Here is a 16,658-nt window from a genome sequence, read left to right on the forward strand (position 1 = left end):
GTAGGCGTGGCCCCAGATAGCCCGGATGCCCCCCCCCCCCTCCCCCCCCGCACCAAGCGGAAACACACAGGTGATGCCACTCTTCTGGACAATTGGTAGTTTTTTTCTCTGCTCTAAAACCGGCAACAGCTGAAATCTGTATTTTTTTTAATGCAAAGTCGTTAAAAAAAGATGACAGTATACTGGAGTATACACGATACAAAACAATTAAAGGATCACACCAAATTCCAAGGTACTAAAACAAATAGCCAAATGTGTCACTGGTCATTTATTAGGCTACCAGTGACACACTGACTTTGGTACAAATATGGCATGCATGACTTGTTGTACTGTGAAAATTCTCACACATCCATATGCAACCTTAGACTGAACTATTAAAAGAGTAACGGTTTGTGAATTGTGTGAATGACAGTAGTTAATCACCATGGTAACCGTGTTCTAGTCAGCGCCGACTGTTAAAGTCGCACTCCACTGAAGTGAAATTTAAAAAAAGTCAATCAAAAGCTCCTCACACTGAATATAAACATGTAGTCTCATATCTTTGGGCTGGGGTGTGTGGTTGCCTTGGCTGGTTCTGTCTAAAGCTCCATGGAGACATGGATTATTAGCCCCTGCCCCTACACATACACACACACGCACACACACACACACCTCAGAAATGCATGTAACCGCAGTGAATAAAAGCATTAACATACAACCTGTGAATTTTACCACAACTGTCATCAGAGAAGGAAGGGAAAGCTTACACCACAAGCTGTTATTAATAAATCTGTCACTATGAAAACCATTCATTTAGCTGAAGCAGGGGACTTGCTATCCATTGAATAATTCCCATGAGAATCTGCTCCCAATCTACCATGTCGGCAGTTTCTATTTGAGCTTTTAAGTAGAACCTTAACAGAGATCATACTGCATAGTCGTGATAATGTAGAATATTAATAACATTTAAAAATTTTTAGTGTTGCAGTGGCAGGCGATGAAAAGAGATACAATGGAAACTGTCGAGGATAAAATAGCTTTGGATACAAAATACCAAGTTTGTTAAAATCATACACAAGAGATTTTACATGGTAGGCTTTAAAATAGATTTTAATATTTGCACACAAACATAAATGTTTACACACAAAAATAAATATAAAATAATCAAAATTTTAAATCAAGTACAAATTAAATAAAAAGACAAAAATCATAATTAAAAGTATTATAAGTTAAAAAGACACAGACTGGACAGTTAAACAGGTGAGAACTCCTTCAAGGGACTTTTGAAGAGCCTTTGTCCTTAAATTTAACCTTTTTTTGTCCTGGATAAATTTAGTACATCACTCAGTACCAACCAGACACTAAAAATGAACAAGCAGACACTGCTGGTCTGAAGTCTACTATGCAGACACAGTAGTATCAGGAGTTTACAATTAACAAATAATACGTTGTAGGATACACATGAATCTAACATGTACTGTGAAATTGATTTGATTCTGTTACGTTGAACCTGCCTACAACCAGAAAAATGCACAGTGAAAAGACATCTTCAGCATCACGCAAATAAAATAAGCTTCTGTGTGTCTGAAATTAGACTGAAACAGTGAATTAAACCCATGTGGGTAATCGCTCCCACAGTCAGCCAATCAGTCCCCAAGATTTCCAGGCCCTCTTTGATCCTCAAAAGGCACGAACAGATTTGAAAGCATGGCTTCTGAGCCCTCGAAGGAGCCGCTTTCTAAAGTAAGCTGCGGACTTGGTCAGCTGACCTCCACCAAAGGTACGGACGAATCACCACCCATCCTCCCGCGCACGCTCATCTTGGCTTGGTAGGGGGCTTCGGAGGAAACTTAGGCCCTCCTGCTGCAGCCTGTTCATAATTAAAATTCAGCGAAGACATTAATTATCAAATCAACGGCGTCCTTCGTATCTACCGACAGAAGCAGAAACTCGCTAGTACCAAAAGATTGTTTAGACTGTCAAAATACCCCACCTCCGCATTTCCGTCCATCATCTCTGCTTTTAAACTACAGTTTAAGTTTCCAGTGCAATATCACAGGACAGAACATCTACTGCTGCAGTACAGTGCTCGGGTCACTCCCCTTTATGAATTTGTAAGGTTATTGCATTAAATCCCAACATTTCAGCTTCATGGGTGCCGAGGCAGAACTTTCAATGTTAAGAATACTCCATAGCATTAAAGCTGACAGCAAGCAGTGACAACAGGAAACCAATGCAGGATATGGGCTGAATTAGGCAGATTAAAATAGAATAGAAACACATACTTGATGCTGATATCCAGATGGTTTTGGTCCCGCTGGCTTCATAGGAGGTAACGGAGGATGAGGATTAGGCTTCTTCACCTGCAGCCATAAGTACATAATTTAAAGATTAATAAATGAAAAATGATGAAGGGTTTGCTGATTCTCTGCTCATGCCTGGATGACACATACAGTCCTAATTTGCCTTTGACATGGCAGGGGTGCAGGGACTTACTTCATGGACGTAAAACGGGGGTAAAGGCTTTGTTGGAGGCAATGGTATTCCCTGTGGAAAAACAATATTGTTTATTCACTTTCTACAGTTGGAATAATTCTTCTTTTTTATTTAAGATCAGGGTTGTTGAACCACTTTAAGACAATATTCGGTATATTCAGTGCACACAGACTATACTGACCAGTCAAAAGCATATACTGCACTGTCATCGTATTTGCACAATATGCAGCCCAAACAGGTATGCAAATGTGCAGGTTTGTCTTAAACCTTACCTGTGAAGGTGCCATTCCCCTGGAGGAAGCAGGAGGTGGAACACTGGGCTTCACAAACTGCAATAAAAGACTCTTTTAACCACCATGAAAGACAGACGGACACACTAAAACAAATTTCCCATAATTACTACCCATGTGGAGGAATACTGCTTAAATACTGTATAAAAAAAAAACTATTCTTAATTTTACTGATTGTAGTCATGAATTACCTGTGCAGTGTTTGAATGAAGCACTTTCTTTGGTGGCTGTGAACAGAAATATCAACACATCAGTATGTGGAGTGACATTGTGTCCATCCTCGCCAATTTTGTGTCCTCCCGACCCGTAGTTTAAGAAACAAAGCCTGTGGATATTTCTCTTTCACTATCAAAACGAACTCTAACATCATGGCCGCCTTCTTGTAGCGACGGACGCTCTAAAGCTGGGCAGCTTTTTTGGGAGGTTTTTTTTTGGGGCGGGGCCTCTCTCACCTGGGGCGGGGCCCTGCTGGGGGCAACAGTGGTAGAAGCAGGGCAGTGGGTTTGGGCCGCAGAGGACTCCACGAAGGTGGGCCGGCTGATTCGGGGGGGGCCGCAGCGAGGGCTGTTCGTTGCGCTGCCCGACAGGAACAGCGGGTTGGACAGGCCAGCGGGGTGGAGCGCCTCCCTGTGAGCGTTTACGGAACAGCAGGCCACGTCACACAGGTTCACACACACCCTTACAGCGCCCCACAGCAGCCAATGGCAGCCGCACAGAATCATGAGCATAATCAGTCCGGCAGTAGGCGGCAGTGTAGTACAATGGCTAAGGAGTTGGTATTGTAACCTAAAGGTCGCAGGTTAAATTCTCCGGTAGGACACTGCCATTGTACCCTTGAGCAAGGTACCTAACCTGCATTGCTCCAGTTTATATCCAGCTGTATAACTGGATACAATGTAAGTCGCTCTGGATAAAGTCTGCAAAATGCCTGTAAAGTAGTTCCTCAAGATTTGCCTAGATTTCTTACACAATCATTCCAGGCAGCTGCTGTACGTAGCTCTTGTTCAACCTCACATTATAGTTAGTCACATTATGAACGTCAGCTTACTTTTTGCTTGTGCAGATCTTATTGATTTTCCTGTCCTTTCTGTAGCACATGAGGCCCCCGACAACCAGAGTCAGCAGGATGAGAAGAGTCACGGACACCGCCACTCCCACCACCATCGCCTTGTTACCTGTCGATCAGCCAAAAACAAACCACGCCCACTTTCATTGCCAGTGCACCGACAAATATCTGCAGCTCTGTGTCCTTACATCAATTTATTTTAAAACAACCGGACTTCACAGATACCCTGAATCCATGACTTTTACCAGTACAGCTGATCCCCGCTAACTCTGGGGTCACGTTCCTGAACACCCTGTGGCTGTTATAACCGAGGATTATGGGAAATAGGGTTCCACCGCTCCGAGGCCAGAGCTCACACCCCACAAAGCCTAACTGACAGTATATTAAGGGCATTGGCTTAAATATGATCGTCCATGATGTACCTTCACATCTAAAATACAACCTGAGGTAAAGATGGATCATAGGCCCAGATTCAATCTGACTGAATAATCACTTTACAAAATCCAGTTTAAATTTCGAAATTGGAGAAATCAAAATGCTGCAGCAGTTTCATCTGCAGGAGGACAAAGTGCATTACACTGTTACTGAACGCGGGCTTTCGGGCTTTAGAGTGCGGGTACATGCACACATGCATCGTTATGAAGTGCGAGCCTCAGATGCCTACCGTTACCGAGATCACTTTTCACATTGCAGTACGGAGGGTCCCAGCCAGGGTCACAGTGGCACTGCCTCTCGTGGTTGCAGACCTGTCACACAGAGGATATTATGGGCTGTTTACCATCTTATAATAACACAACGTGAACCTCAACATTACCAGTTCAGCTTAATGGAGAAAATCTGGCTGAGACCAGAGCTGTAACACTCACCCCGTGGTTGTTGCATTTGGAGGAGCAGTCCTCTCCCCCGTATATTTTAACGTCTTGGCAGGCGTTTTCGTAGCACACCTACGAGGACAGGCAGTGTAATCAGCCGCTTCACAACCTGAGCTTGCACACTCATGGTGAAAGCAGAAACGCGTAAGTGCAGTTCACCTTCTTATCCTCGCACTTGGTTCCCGTAGGCACCATGCTGACGTCTTCCGTTCCGGTGTTGTCCACAGCTATTTTGCACCCACCCAGGTTAAAATCCACCTTTTCTTTGGTGATGGGAAACGGCTTCCCCCCGATGCAGAACAACTTTCCACATTTTATATTTCTGAAAAACAAGTCGTCGGCATTTTAACTTACGCTATCCACCTCGATTCTGTGATTCTAATAAACAAATGTTTTTTAAAAAGACATCTCACATTGGCAAAAGATGCAAATATCCTTGTAGTACCAAGGCTGATACGGTATTAGATTCTATCTAGTCTGGAGGTAATCAGAGCACTAGGTACAATTCAGTCAGGAAAATGGTGGGAATTGTTGGGCTGAATGGCCTGCTCTCATCATTATGATATGTTATGTTATGTTATGTTATGTCAGGTTATGTTTGTATGTTACGTCGGGTTATATTATGTTATGTCCTGTTATGTCAGGTTATGTTATGTTATGTTATGACATTGCCAGTCAGGACCAATCAGAACTTACTTCGTGGTGCAGCCCACAGTGCCACTTTTGGTCTTTTTGCAGTACGCATGCTTGTTGCCAAAGGTATTCTCATGAAAGCACACATCCGGTGCAACCTGTGCACCTACAGGATTACAAACCAAGTTTACGATTACAACATGAGATCAATCTAGATCAATAATTTACATATTTATTCATTTTTTTATCACACAGAATATTTCTCTCCCCATTTGCAGCTGAGTCTGAAAGTTTCTGCATGTATTGGTAAGTATTTATGCAATCATGTATTTAGTGCCACTGTCTGCATTGCTGACGCAGTAAGGAAGTTCAGAGTTTGATCTGCCGGTACCTGATCCCCACAGCCGCGTGCAGTGCTGCAGGTGCGTAGGGCACTGGCCGTTGTAGCAGTAGCCCTGGTCGCGGTTGCAGGGCAGGCCGTTGAGCTTGAAGACGTCGCGGGGGCACTGGGCGGCCCTCCCGCTGCAATACTCCGCCAGGTCGCACTCGTCAGCGCTCTCCCTGCACAGGCTGCCCATCTGCTTCAGCTGACGAGAAGAAAGAAAGAAAAAAAAAAAGGGAGACCGGAATGAAATGGGGGCGGCAGTGTAGCGTAATGAGTAAGAAGCAGGTCTTGTAACCCAAAGGTTGCAGGTTCAATTCCCCGGTGGGACACTGCTGTTGTACCCCTGAGCAAGGAACTTAACCTGCATTGCTTCAGTGTATATCCAGCTGTATAAATGGACGCAGCGTAAATGCTACTGTATGTATAATGTTGTGGAAGTCGCTCTGGATGAGAGCGTCTGCTAAACGGCTGTGATGTCATGTAACGAGAGGCGCTCGTGAGCGGAGACAGCTCCTCAGAACGTTGCCATGGCAGCGCTGAGCCGACCCCGCAAGCCGTTTCCTGCTGTTAAAGAGCAGTTCCTGGTAATCTGACGTGTGGTTTTCTCTTCAGCGCCCCCCCCGCCGCCGGTCCCCGGGTCTAATGGCCGCCGGGTGCGGACGCTAGCCGTCTCTCTCTCTCTCTCTCTCTGCTTCTCCAAACGCGGAGGTCGTGGTAAAGCCTGATTTATACTTCGTCGCACGACCGTTTCGACAAAAATGAGAGTGTCGCACAACGTTTGGCATTTATACTTTGGCAAAGGGCTGTGGAGAGGGTTCTGTTGACTGTGAAAATACCTCATTTTTATCATGTGACACTTGTCGAAATGGTCGTGTGACGAAGTATAAAACAGGCTTAATTAAGAGATATACGCGGGAAGCTTGGGAGTCAAAGGGAGCCAAAGGGAGCCAATGGGAGCCAATGGGAGCCAATGGGAGCCGAAGAGAGCCAACGGGAGCCAATGGGAGCCAGAGGGAGCCAAAGGGAGCCAATGAGAGCCAAAGGGAGCCAAAGGGAGCCAATGGGAGCCAAAGGGAGCCAATGAGAGCCAAAGGGAGCCAATGGGAGCCAATGGGAGCCAAAGGGAGCCAATGGGAGCCAATGAGAGCCAAAGGGAGCCAAAGGGAGCCAATGGGAGCCAAAGGGAGCCAATGAGAGCCAAAGGGAGCCAATGGGAGCCAAAGGGAGCCAATGGGAGCCAAGGGGAGCCGAAGGGAGCCAATGAGAGCCAAAGGGAGCCAATGGGAGCCAAGGGGAGCCAAAGGGAGCCAATGGGAGCCAGAGGGAGCCAAAGGGAGCCAATGAGAGCCAAAGGGAGCCAATGGGTGCCAAAGGGAGCCAATGGGAGCCAAAGGGAGCCAATGGGAGCCAAAGGGAGCCAATGAGAGCCAAAGGGAGCCAATGGGAGCCAAGGGGAGCCGAAGGGAGCCAATGAGAGCCTGTACCTGGCAGTTCTCGCAGCAGTCCCCCTCCGCGCAGCGTGACCCTTCCGTCAGCCGACAGGTGGTGGCGTTGCAGCAGGGGTTCCGGCACTCCTGCCGCGGGGGGGGGGGGGGCGGGGGGGGGAGGGAAACAGGGCAAAAACCACCGGAGATAAAAACAGGACAGTTAGATAAGGGCCAGGAGCAAAGGGCAGAAAGAAAACCGCTATCATTACTTGCTAACGCAGAATGTTCTTGCAATGCTACTGGAATGTTTCTTTTGTCAACGTTATAAAATTGCCAGTACATGGCAGCAACATTGTGAGAAGGGCTTTGCATTTTCTGGGAATTAAACCAGATCCTGTTTGAGGATTCTTGACAAGCATAGAAGTACCTTAAAACAAGCGACAGTAATATTTTATACTTGATAGACTATTTTTTGGCAGGGTCTAACCTTCTCCTTCCCACAGTCACACTCCTCTCCTGCCTCCAGGAAGGCATTGCCGCAGACGGGACCCCCGAAAATCGTTTCCGTGCGTGGGGTGTCCATCAGGCAGCTGGGGTTGCTGTTCTGCAGGAACGTGACCAGGTCCTCCTTACTGCAGCTGCTGAAGGCTTCTGGGTAAACTGAGCTACGGAGAGACACAAAACAGAACATTTCCCGACGTGGACGCTTTCGCCGAAAAAACCACCCCGTCCCTACGCAACAAATTATTTACTCTTTATGGATTGCAGCCTTTTGTTTTTCATCAATTATCACTGTCAAACACATGAGAAGCATTAAATACCCGCTAGCTGATATAATAGGGGGCTAGGGGCGTTGGGGGTTTGGGAGCATGGGACGGTTGTAAGTGGTTTTCGGTGCGTTTGTGGTGGAACTGAGCCCCGTACCCAATGGTGCTTTTCATGACGCAGTTGTTGCTGGACGCAGGGCCGCACGCACACAACGCTTCGTCATGTGACATGCCCAGGTTGTGGCCCATCTCGTGCGCGATGGTGGATGCCACGGCAAACGGGCTATCTGCGTGGTCCTGGGAAGAACGAGGACGTCGGTCAACTCTCAGTTCCCTCTCGCACACGGGCGTCACACCGCGTATTGCACACAGGTAGATCACACGAGGAGGAGCACGTCGATCATCATGAGACATAATATACCGTGTTTCACAGTGGAAAAGTATATAATGTATAATGCAATATAAAAATTAGGAAGTATAAATAAACAGTATGATGTACCTGATTCACTGCACCAGACATACCGGTGCACATAGCAGATGTGATGGCCAAGCCGACGGTATCACCATCAAAATCAATACCACTGGAGAATAAAAAATCCATATTAACATGACACTCATACCAAAGAAAAACTTGCTCAAGTTCGTTAAGGTCCCCTAGTTCTTAAACTGTTACATTCCATTGTTTCTAACCACAAAGCTAATTTTGACGTTGTATGACACCACTTATTTTATTAAAAACACAGCAATGAGGAACCAATAATAAATGACACCTGACCTTTTTTTTTTTTTTTACCAAATTAAAGCTTTAACAGACATTAAGAATGTGGAATCTGTAGCACAGGTAAAACACCACCCCAGAAATAAAACTGCTCAAGGTCATCTCCCACCCTTTCTGAGTGACAAAGCCGTGTGCCTTCAGTACCACATGACATCACTGCCCCCTCTGCACTTTACAAAATGAAACCTGTGGCTTCAAGCCATGAGCCGACGGAACTAAAATGGCCACGTTTAGGAGGGAAAAGTCTTTTACCGTGCTGATGCCTAACATTTCCACGCCGCTACCAGTCCCAAACGAACAGGCGAAGCGCACGCGTGAAACACGTGTTCTCACTCACGTGATCAGCTGCGCGTTGTCATGCCGACTCTTCTTCAGAAGCGTGTGCTGGCGCCACTGCAGAAAGTTGGTCAGGGTCTTGTCTGAATCGGTGCTGACGGTGATCTGATCCTTGTAGGACCAGATCTCCAGCCCAATCAGCATCACGCGGATGTTCAGCGGCCGATACAGCTGATCAGTCAGAGGAAAATCAATCAATCAATCAATCAATCAATCAATCAATCATGAGAAATCACCAGTTTCTCGCAGGAACAATCATTTGCAAGAAACTATATGTATTTCAAAGTGGACAAACACACAGACTTAAACCAACATAGGACAAAGCTAACGGATTGCACACAAGGCCTTACCCTATCCACATGGTTCGCGACTTCCAGTGCTCTGGCAGTTATTTTATCCTTGTCTCTGCCAAAGGTTTTATACTGAAATAAAATAAAGTAAATATTTTTACTTTAAGGTAAGGTCTTTAGCAACATCCGTGCAAACACACTATTCAATAAAACAACAGGACCCAATCATTGATACACACCTCTGTATTGTCGATGACCAAAAAAAGCTCAACAAATCTTTTCTTTCCATCAAACAGAAGTTTGCTTGTCTGAAAAAGAGAGAATTGGTTTTGAAACAATCACGTTTTTGCTTACAACAAATGCAGAGTGTTTGCATATAAGGCACTATGCTTCAGAGAAGAGAGGAATAAGACTATTAGAAGCACAATTCCCCTGAGAAACGCCCACAATGAAAGTAGGTTCTAAGACCACTAAGATCTAAAACTTACACGGACTAAAAACGTGAAACAGATACTTTTAGAACACAAACATTGACATCCTGTAAAACAGGACCATGTTGTCCCACCGTTAGGAAGCCATTAAAGGACAGAGAGGAAGAGGACGAGGAAGAGTACGCACGGCTCCATTGGGGTTGTACACGCCATTAAAGGACAGAGAGGAAGAGGACGAGGAAGCGTACGCACCGCTCCGTTGGGCTTGTACACGCCGGAGACCCTGGGCTCGTGGTCGTAGAAGCTCTCGTTGGAGTTCCCGCAGGTGCTCCGTTTGCTCCTCAGGTGTTCCCGCCGGTACACCGCGTGCTCCCCGTCCGCGGAGGCGCCCAGGGGCTCGATCAGGTACACCTGCTGCTCGGCCCTCACAAAGCCCCTGCGTCCCACAGGAAACAGGAAGGTCAACCAGGCGGAACTGCTTCCTGTGGCACCCACGGGCGGGAAATCCAGGTTCACAAAGTAAAAGTCCTCCCCAGTGTTTTGTTCCAGTTGCCTGGATGTGCTAATTAGCCCAATTCCTCAGCTAGGAGGTAGAACTAATTAAAGAAATAATTTGGTCAAGTTCATGGGTGGAAGTAACACACGGGTGGACGTTCAGTTTTTGACCCCTGGACTTTCCACCTCTGATGGCATTTATAGACTAAAGACCCACCTCAGACTGCATCCCTCCCTACCTTCTTCAAAGACAAGAACAAATATTAAATATTAATATATTTATTTTTTTAATTACATATAAACTTCTAGCCAAATCCTTAGAATCACTGAACAGTTTGCAGCTCAGATGTACTTCATGACATCACTTTATATTCTTACAACAGACGATTTCCTAGAATCGCTTTCTGCTGAAAGCAAGAACGTAGCAATGAGCTGATTGGTCAAGCTGGACGTTACACCACTTTGTGAAGCAGAAAATTCAGAAGTCGAAAATACATCTCACAAAAATAGAAAATGATGCCGAGAAAAATACACCAACTAGTAAATGACGTACATGTATGAAAAAAGGTCTGTGGCAATTAATCTTTCACATGAAATTGTGATGAGTGACTCATTTCTCTTTGGTTAAAAAGCTGCATATCCGTGCAACTACAGAACATGCAGCAAACGTATAACACAGCTATAGCCACAGAATACATACCTTATTCCAGAGCAGATTCCAACACTGACTGACGAATCTTCAATGTCTTGAATGTGGCCATGATAATAGCAGTGATCCTATGTCAGAAAGAATATTACTCATCTGGGAAAATCTATTTTTTTGCACCTGCTCTAAAAGCTCTCATTGAGTGAGTACGGACTCAGGCTCTCAATTTCACAAAATCGTAACAGACGAACATTCACAATTCAGACAGAACACAGGGAGCCCTGGACAGTACTCTGAATTAGCAGCTGCAATTAACATCCAATGTGTACATCTAATATCTAGATTTTAAATCATACTCGCCTTTATATTTTCCTTAAGATGCTAAGCAGAGGAATAGCAATGATATATATATATATAATGTAAGGTTTAGACACTACTTTAGCTCCTATGTCTGCAGTTTATTGTAAAAAAAGACAAGACAGTATTTCTTTACCAGGTGTATGATAAAAATGCTGTCTGAGCGTTAGGGTTCAATATGGTTTAATTTAAAAGTGCTCACGTTTATGTACTTGGGAAGTGTAAATGAACCATACAGGGATGGTTTGCCTGCGCTATAATCTTTCATAGAACCAGCCTTCCTGTCTTTGAAGAAAGTAAGATGGTGGTCTTAATGTGATATTTTACCGTAACCACGGGCAACCATGTTCTTACCGTATAATTTGGCGATGTGGTCACTTCAGTTCCGTCTTCCAAATAGAACGTCTCAGTGTAGTTTTTTCCAATGAGAATCCTTAACAAAATTAATTTACAAAAACATCAGGCAAGAAAGAGGCTTTAGCTGAAAACTGGCTTTCAGTGATACTTGTTGAGTGAAGTAAGAGAGGCTCACCAAATTTCATGAACTCACAACAACTCACAAACACAGGTTGTGAATACTTTTCACGTATTTCTCCAAATTATTTATTTTGAAGATACATATTACATTGAATGATGTACAGTAATGCAAAACTGTGCATATGAGAGCTTAATAAAAACATACTTTAACAGACTTTTACTCATTTTTGTTTTCTATGAAAAACATACCTGTTTTTCTCCAGGTGGATTTTGTGTTCATTTCCCTCGATAGACAAAGCATATTGAAGCTCTTCAGGATATGCCTATAGTACATTATTACATTAGTATAATACACTGTCTTCAGCTTATTATGAATCTGCTAATAATACTTCCATTTACTACCTGCCCTCAAGCAAGAACTTCACCTGAACTACTGCAGTATATGGTCCATGGTAAGGATGGACATCATGAAAAATGTAAGGTACTGCATTGACGTCACTTTGGGTAATGGTGTCAGTAAACAAAATAATAATACTGTCCCTTTCTAGACTTTAATTACACTCCTACCTTAATGTAGGAATGAACAACAGTTTTTGTTATTATTCATAAAAAACCAAAAGGTAAAGTAGATGTGATTCACAACAGACTAGCCAAAAATGGCCACGAAAGGGCCCAATCCATTAAAGAAAACATCAGAAAATAAAATCCACATGGATATTTTCAATCACCCAGAGAAGGAAATAAATGAATGCTATGAGAAGCTATTGCACAGAAACAAATATCACTCTTTTCTGAAAGAAAGAGCGCCCAAAATTTCTAGTTTCACAATAGTGTATATACCAATAGAAGTGGATGTGCAGCTTGTGTGGAGACAGCCAAAATACAATTTTGCAACATCAAACAAGCATCAAACAATTTGTAAATACAATATATTTAAACTATCAAAGACTATTTTAAATGTAATTTACATTAACTTTAACAAGACAACCAAGGAGTGCCAGCGTGCTTCCATATGGTTTATCGAAGGAACTCGCGCACCTGTTCCGACGAAAGGCTCCGTCTCGCTCGGCCTAATCTCTTAGGCTTGATCACTTCATATTCCGTTACATGAGGTAGTTCTCGTGCACTTCTGACAAACGATCCTGGAATACAATATAACAGGTGCTGTAATTTTCATTTAGCAGTGATTGCTTGTGGATATGTGGAGCGAACGAGATGTATTTCAGAACTGTCTTAAATTAGCCTAAGTAGTTTATATGAAAGAGTTATAGGTTTAAGACTAGATTCCCAAATTGCTTCAATAAAATATCCGTATAAATTAACAACATAGGAAGCGCTGTTTGTAATTTTCCTTGAATAAGGATCTCTACTGTGTAAATAATGTGTCCAAATGTCCGTCTAATCTATGAGCAGTAAGGCAAAGTAATGGGAAATCGAATTACATTTAATCGTATGCGAAGAAAAGGCAAGGTTTCAGTACAATCAAAAGCGTGTGCACCTGTTGCGTAAAAAATAAAATAAATAATAACTGAGTAGGCTATTGCAGCAGGTTTTCTAAAAACGGTTCCCAATCATGGTATGGGCACAATTTCTGTATTCTATTATTATTATTATTATTATTATCAATTCTATTCAGTTGTTACGGATCTTACCCCACGAATAAATGCACAGGAGGAATGAAGTCCATGAAATACAGTGCATGGCCCCGGCGAAGTGCAAAGTATGTCCGAGAACTGCAAAATGCCACACACATCCGTCTATAAAAATAAGTTTCAAGCTTGACGTGAGCGCCGCCTCAATATCCTGTGCAATATCCTGATCATCGGTTTAGTCGCTTAACGTCATCCTTGACCAACCTTAATTCACATGTTCCAGGAAAACCTACACTCATTGCAAAAAAAACAAAACAAAAAAAAAAACCCGATAAAATTATTTAAGCGTAGTTTACTCAGGTTACAAATTTCTGGAACTCCGTGAAACAGTGCAGTACTTGAACTGATGACGAGTAAACGTAATTCTTCATTTAACACAAACAATAACGCAAGGGACACCAAGTTTCAGTAGATGTGGGGTTGTATTTTCACATCATGATTTGGGAGGCGCTCATATAATTTGAAAGAATGGGTGATCTTCATCCTCCCATGTTAAATGATTTATTCCCTACAGAGCAGTGTCTTTCAGTGACAGTTCCCCTGGCCACACCGCATTGGTAGAATAGTCACTCAATAGTTGAAAAAGCATTGCAGTATATTACCGTTATTCATATGTAATGGGCTGCTCGCACACTTTGTAGAAGTGTTCTCGTATTCCACCTGTAGAATTCCAGATGCTGGTAGAATTCCAGATCTCTGCCACAGGTTCCTGCACATACAGGCCATACTGACCACAGGTGGTAGCCCAACACCCTTTCAAATAACTCTGCCCAGGTGTTTCCATGTTTTGTTCACTGTGTAAGAACACACTCAACCAAGCAAGGAGAGGGTCTAGGGACCAGCCTATAAATGGTCACAAGAAAAAAAAAACAAAAAAAACGTATAAAACCCAATCTTGTATGGTCAGCCATTGTCATTTTGGTTGGTTGCATGTCAGACCAAACTTCCTTGCATAGGTAGGTAGGACAGTAGCTTATTACTGCTCACTACTGCCCACTCTGGCCAGATCAAGAATAACACCCATATGTTGCATTACCTAGTCGTTTTTTTTAAATCACCCAGCCAGTAAATACCAGGGCAGTCAATATCCTCCAGCAGGAGCAATCTGACCCACTACCCAAACTGAACTTTGAACTCACTGAACTTTGAACTTAGCAAAGAAACCTGGCCTCTTAGCAAACTGGAAATGTCAGGGCATTCAGAGCGGAAGATGAGGGTTTTCCTTCCAGATCTGTCGTTTCCACAGAAACCCCAAATCTCCACATGGGTACAAACACAGAGATGTCCCCACTAGTCATGACTGCAGACACGCTCAGTTTACACACCTGCTCTTCCCTCACACGACCATTCACCATCCGGGGCCACACTTCGCTCATCATAGGTCTAAACTTAAAATATTAAAATATTTATATCACATACAGCATATTTACTTCATATGCCTGTGGAAGATGCATTGAGGCACATTACAAAAGCTCACATCTCAAAAGGGTTTTATTATACAGTCAAATCGATTAATAAAATGTGATGTCACAACAATGGCTATGCACGTCGTAAGGTCACGTTAAAGTACATTTGATAGCTCAACACTCGTTTCGCTTTGCACCAGTAACAACCGCCACAAGCCACAGTGCTTATTGTTTAGACAACTCTAATTGTTTTCAGTCATTTCTATGGTACACAGTGCTGACGCGATTGGGTGCGACACAACGGAGGAACATCATGTGACCGCGCATATTCGCGTTTCAAAGGGATCAGAGTTCAATGTGAATTCAGCATGCTGTCTTACTATATATGTCAAACAGGCCCCTTTAGCCTTTTTTTTAGAGGGGGTATACAGTGAGTAACAAATGTACCCTCCCCCCCAAGATGTACACAATGGTGAGATAAATAATTATATTTGTCCGAAACGTGTCCTTTAGGAAGGACAACGCACAAACGTTGCTACGCTGCTGCTTTCTGACTCCTCTCTATGGCCATCTTTTCCAGACGCTCTGTGTAGAAGCCGTTGAAATCCAGCCTGTAGGGGAGGAAACACAAAAGTACTGTTTTGTGTTGGCCAGTTTTGGGCATTAAAAAAAAAAAAAGTTGTTTTGAAGTACATTTTGCACAACCTGTTCCTGTGGGGAAATTAAATGGGTGCAAGAACGGAAATCTCCACGAGACGTCACAACTGATATTCAAACTAGTGTCCCTGTCCTGCAGCTGGACGTGAGTGACGTCTTTCCTGCAAAACTCTTCCTTATTTTAAAACACACTTGAAATTATTTACACTTTTAATAAAACACTACAACCACTCCCAAACCTAGACCTTAACACCAGAATGGGTTTAAGACAACTGCCTTCAACACAGAACAACTGAACTCTGCTGAAGGATGGATTGACCAGGATCTGCAGCACTGGGAGAGAGCCTGGCATTAGGCTAACTGTTCTAATCTCAGCCTCAGCGTGTCGCGTTATAACCCCTCCCCAGGGAAACACGGGCGGCCCTTGCCTGTAGATGATGTTGATCATGCTGTGCTCGCAGTCGTTGGTGCTGTACATGCTCAGCTTGTCCAGCAGGTCCAGCAGAAGGCTGCTGAAGTTGCTGTCGAACTTGCCGATGGTCGCCTCGAGCCCGGAGTCCGACTGGAGGGCGTCGGCGTGCTCCGCCACGAACTGCGGGCCAAGGCCGCGGCAAGCAAAAAACAAAAAAACAAAAACACCGGTCAGTAAAGGGGGGCCCGGGGGCCTCCGGGCGTCGCCCTCATGCTGGGGGAGAGGAGGCCCGTCGTGTTTCTGAGGGAGGGGGTGGAGGGCAGGGGCCCGTCGTGTTTCTGGGGGTGTGGGGGGCTGGGTAGGGGTGCGCGTTGTGTTTCAGGGGCAGAAGGGGGGAGGGGGCGTCACCTTGGAGGTGAGCCGTTTCTGGGGGAGGAGGGGGGAGTGGGGGGGGGGCGTGTCACCTTGGAGGTGAGCCGTTACTGGGGAGGAGGGGAGAGTGGGGGGGGGGTGCGTCACTTTGGAGGGGAGTCGTTTCTGGGGGAGGAGGGGGAGTGGGGGGAGGGGGGCGTCACCTTGGAGGTGAGCCGTTTCTGGGGGAGGAGGGGGAGGGGGGGGGGCGTGTCACCTTGGAGGTGAGCCGTTTCTGGGGGAGAAGGGGGGAGTGGGGGGGGGCGTGTCACCTTGGAGGTGAGCCGTTTCTTCTCCGCCTCCTCGGCGCGCTCGTCCTGTGTGGGCGGGCCCTCCATGGTCCCGTGCTCCAGAGAGAGGCGCTTCATCTCGCCGTCCGTCTTCATGCTCTGCGT

At 44.8% G+C, this 16,658-nt stretch overlaps 2 protein-coding genes and 1 long non-coding RNA gene across 4 annotated transcripts in view; 1 reads left to right on the plus strand and 2 right to left on the minus strand.

Moving 5' to 3' along the window:
- Window positions 1–1,071: 1,071 nt before the first annotated feature.
- Window positions 1,072–13,532, minus strand: LOC135243297 (disintegrin and metalloproteinase domain-containing protein 8-like). 2 transcript variants are annotated; one of them, XM_064315030.1, is made up of 25 exons: window positions 13,378–13,532; window positions 12,764–12,867; window positions 11,975–12,048; window positions 11,603–11,681; window positions 10,946–11,022; window positions 10,003–10,186; window positions 9,559–9,627; window positions 9,380–9,451; window positions 9,031–9,200; window positions 8,415–8,496; window positions 8,073–8,212; window positions 7,636–7,813; window positions 7,206–7,295; window positions 5,728–5,923; window positions 5,400–5,502; window positions 4,863–5,025; window positions 4,698–4,775; window positions 4,496–4,577; window positions 3,814–3,940; window positions 3,218–3,392; window positions 2,957–2,992; window positions 2,748–2,804; window positions 2,476–2,526; window positions 2,265–2,342; window positions 1,072–1,849 (listed from the first exon to the last, which is right to left on the minus strand). In XM_064315030.1, the coding sequence occupies exons 1-25, from the start codon at window positions 13,424–13,426 to the stop codon at window positions 1,796–1,798; spliced, it is 2,568 nt and encodes an 855-aa protein (XP_064171100.1). In that variant the 5' UTR covers window positions 13,427–13,532; the 3' UTR covers window positions 1,072–1,795. The 2 variants fall into 2 exon arrangements, with proteins under 2 accessions (XP_064171100.1, XP_064171107.1); XM_064315037.1 differs by lacking the exon at window positions 2,476–2,526.
- On the plus strand, window positions 2,349–2,902 carry LOC135243313 (uncharacterized). The gene is made up of 2 exons (XR_010326602.1): window positions 2,349–2,528; window positions 2,756–2,902. It is a non-coding gene; the product is annotated as an uncharacterized LOC135243313 (long non-coding RNA).
- Window positions 13,533–14,850: 1,318 nt separating the features above from the next.
- Window positions 14,851–16,658, minus strand: part of tubgcp2 (tubulin gamma complex component 2) — a 9,102-nt gene continuing 7,294 nt past the window's right edge. The window contains exons 16-18 of the mRNA XM_064315005.1: window positions 16,536–16,658; window positions 15,869–16,032; window positions 14,851–15,394 (exon numbers count right to left, since the gene is read on the minus strand). The exon at window positions 16,536–16,658 is cut by the window's right edge and continues 6 nt beyond it. Coding sequence (XP_064171075.1) covers window positions 15,319–15,394; window positions 15,869–16,032; window positions 16,536–16,658 — 363 coding nt within the window. The 3' untranslated portion in view covers window positions 14,851–15,318. The remainder of the gene's footprint in view (window positions 15,395–15,868; window positions 16,033–16,535) is intronic.

Source organism: Anguilla rostrata, chromosome 2 (genome assembly GCF_018555375.3).
Source record: "Anguilla rostrata isolate EN2019 chromosome 2, ASM1855537v3, whole genome shotgun sequence".
Classification (NCBI taxonomy): Eukaryota; Metazoa; Chordata; class Actinopteri; order Anguilliformes; family Anguillidae; genus Anguilla; species Anguilla rostrata.

Bases quoted from the DNA above. Each gene is read 5' to 3' on its own strand.
- LOC135243297 (XM_064315030.1), bottom strand. From the start codon at position 13,426: ATGCACTGTATTTCATGGACTTCATTCCTCCTGTGCATTTATTCGTGG. The intron at 9,628-10,002 runs GTGCGTACGCTT...TCTCTTTTTCAG, and splicing joins TGTACAAGCCCAACGGAGCG to ACAAGCAAACTTCTGTTTGA. The intron at 2,343-2,475 runs GTAAGTCCCTGC...TTATGGCTGCAG, and splicing joins CCCCGTTTTACGTCCATGAA to GTGAAGAAGCCTAATCCTCA.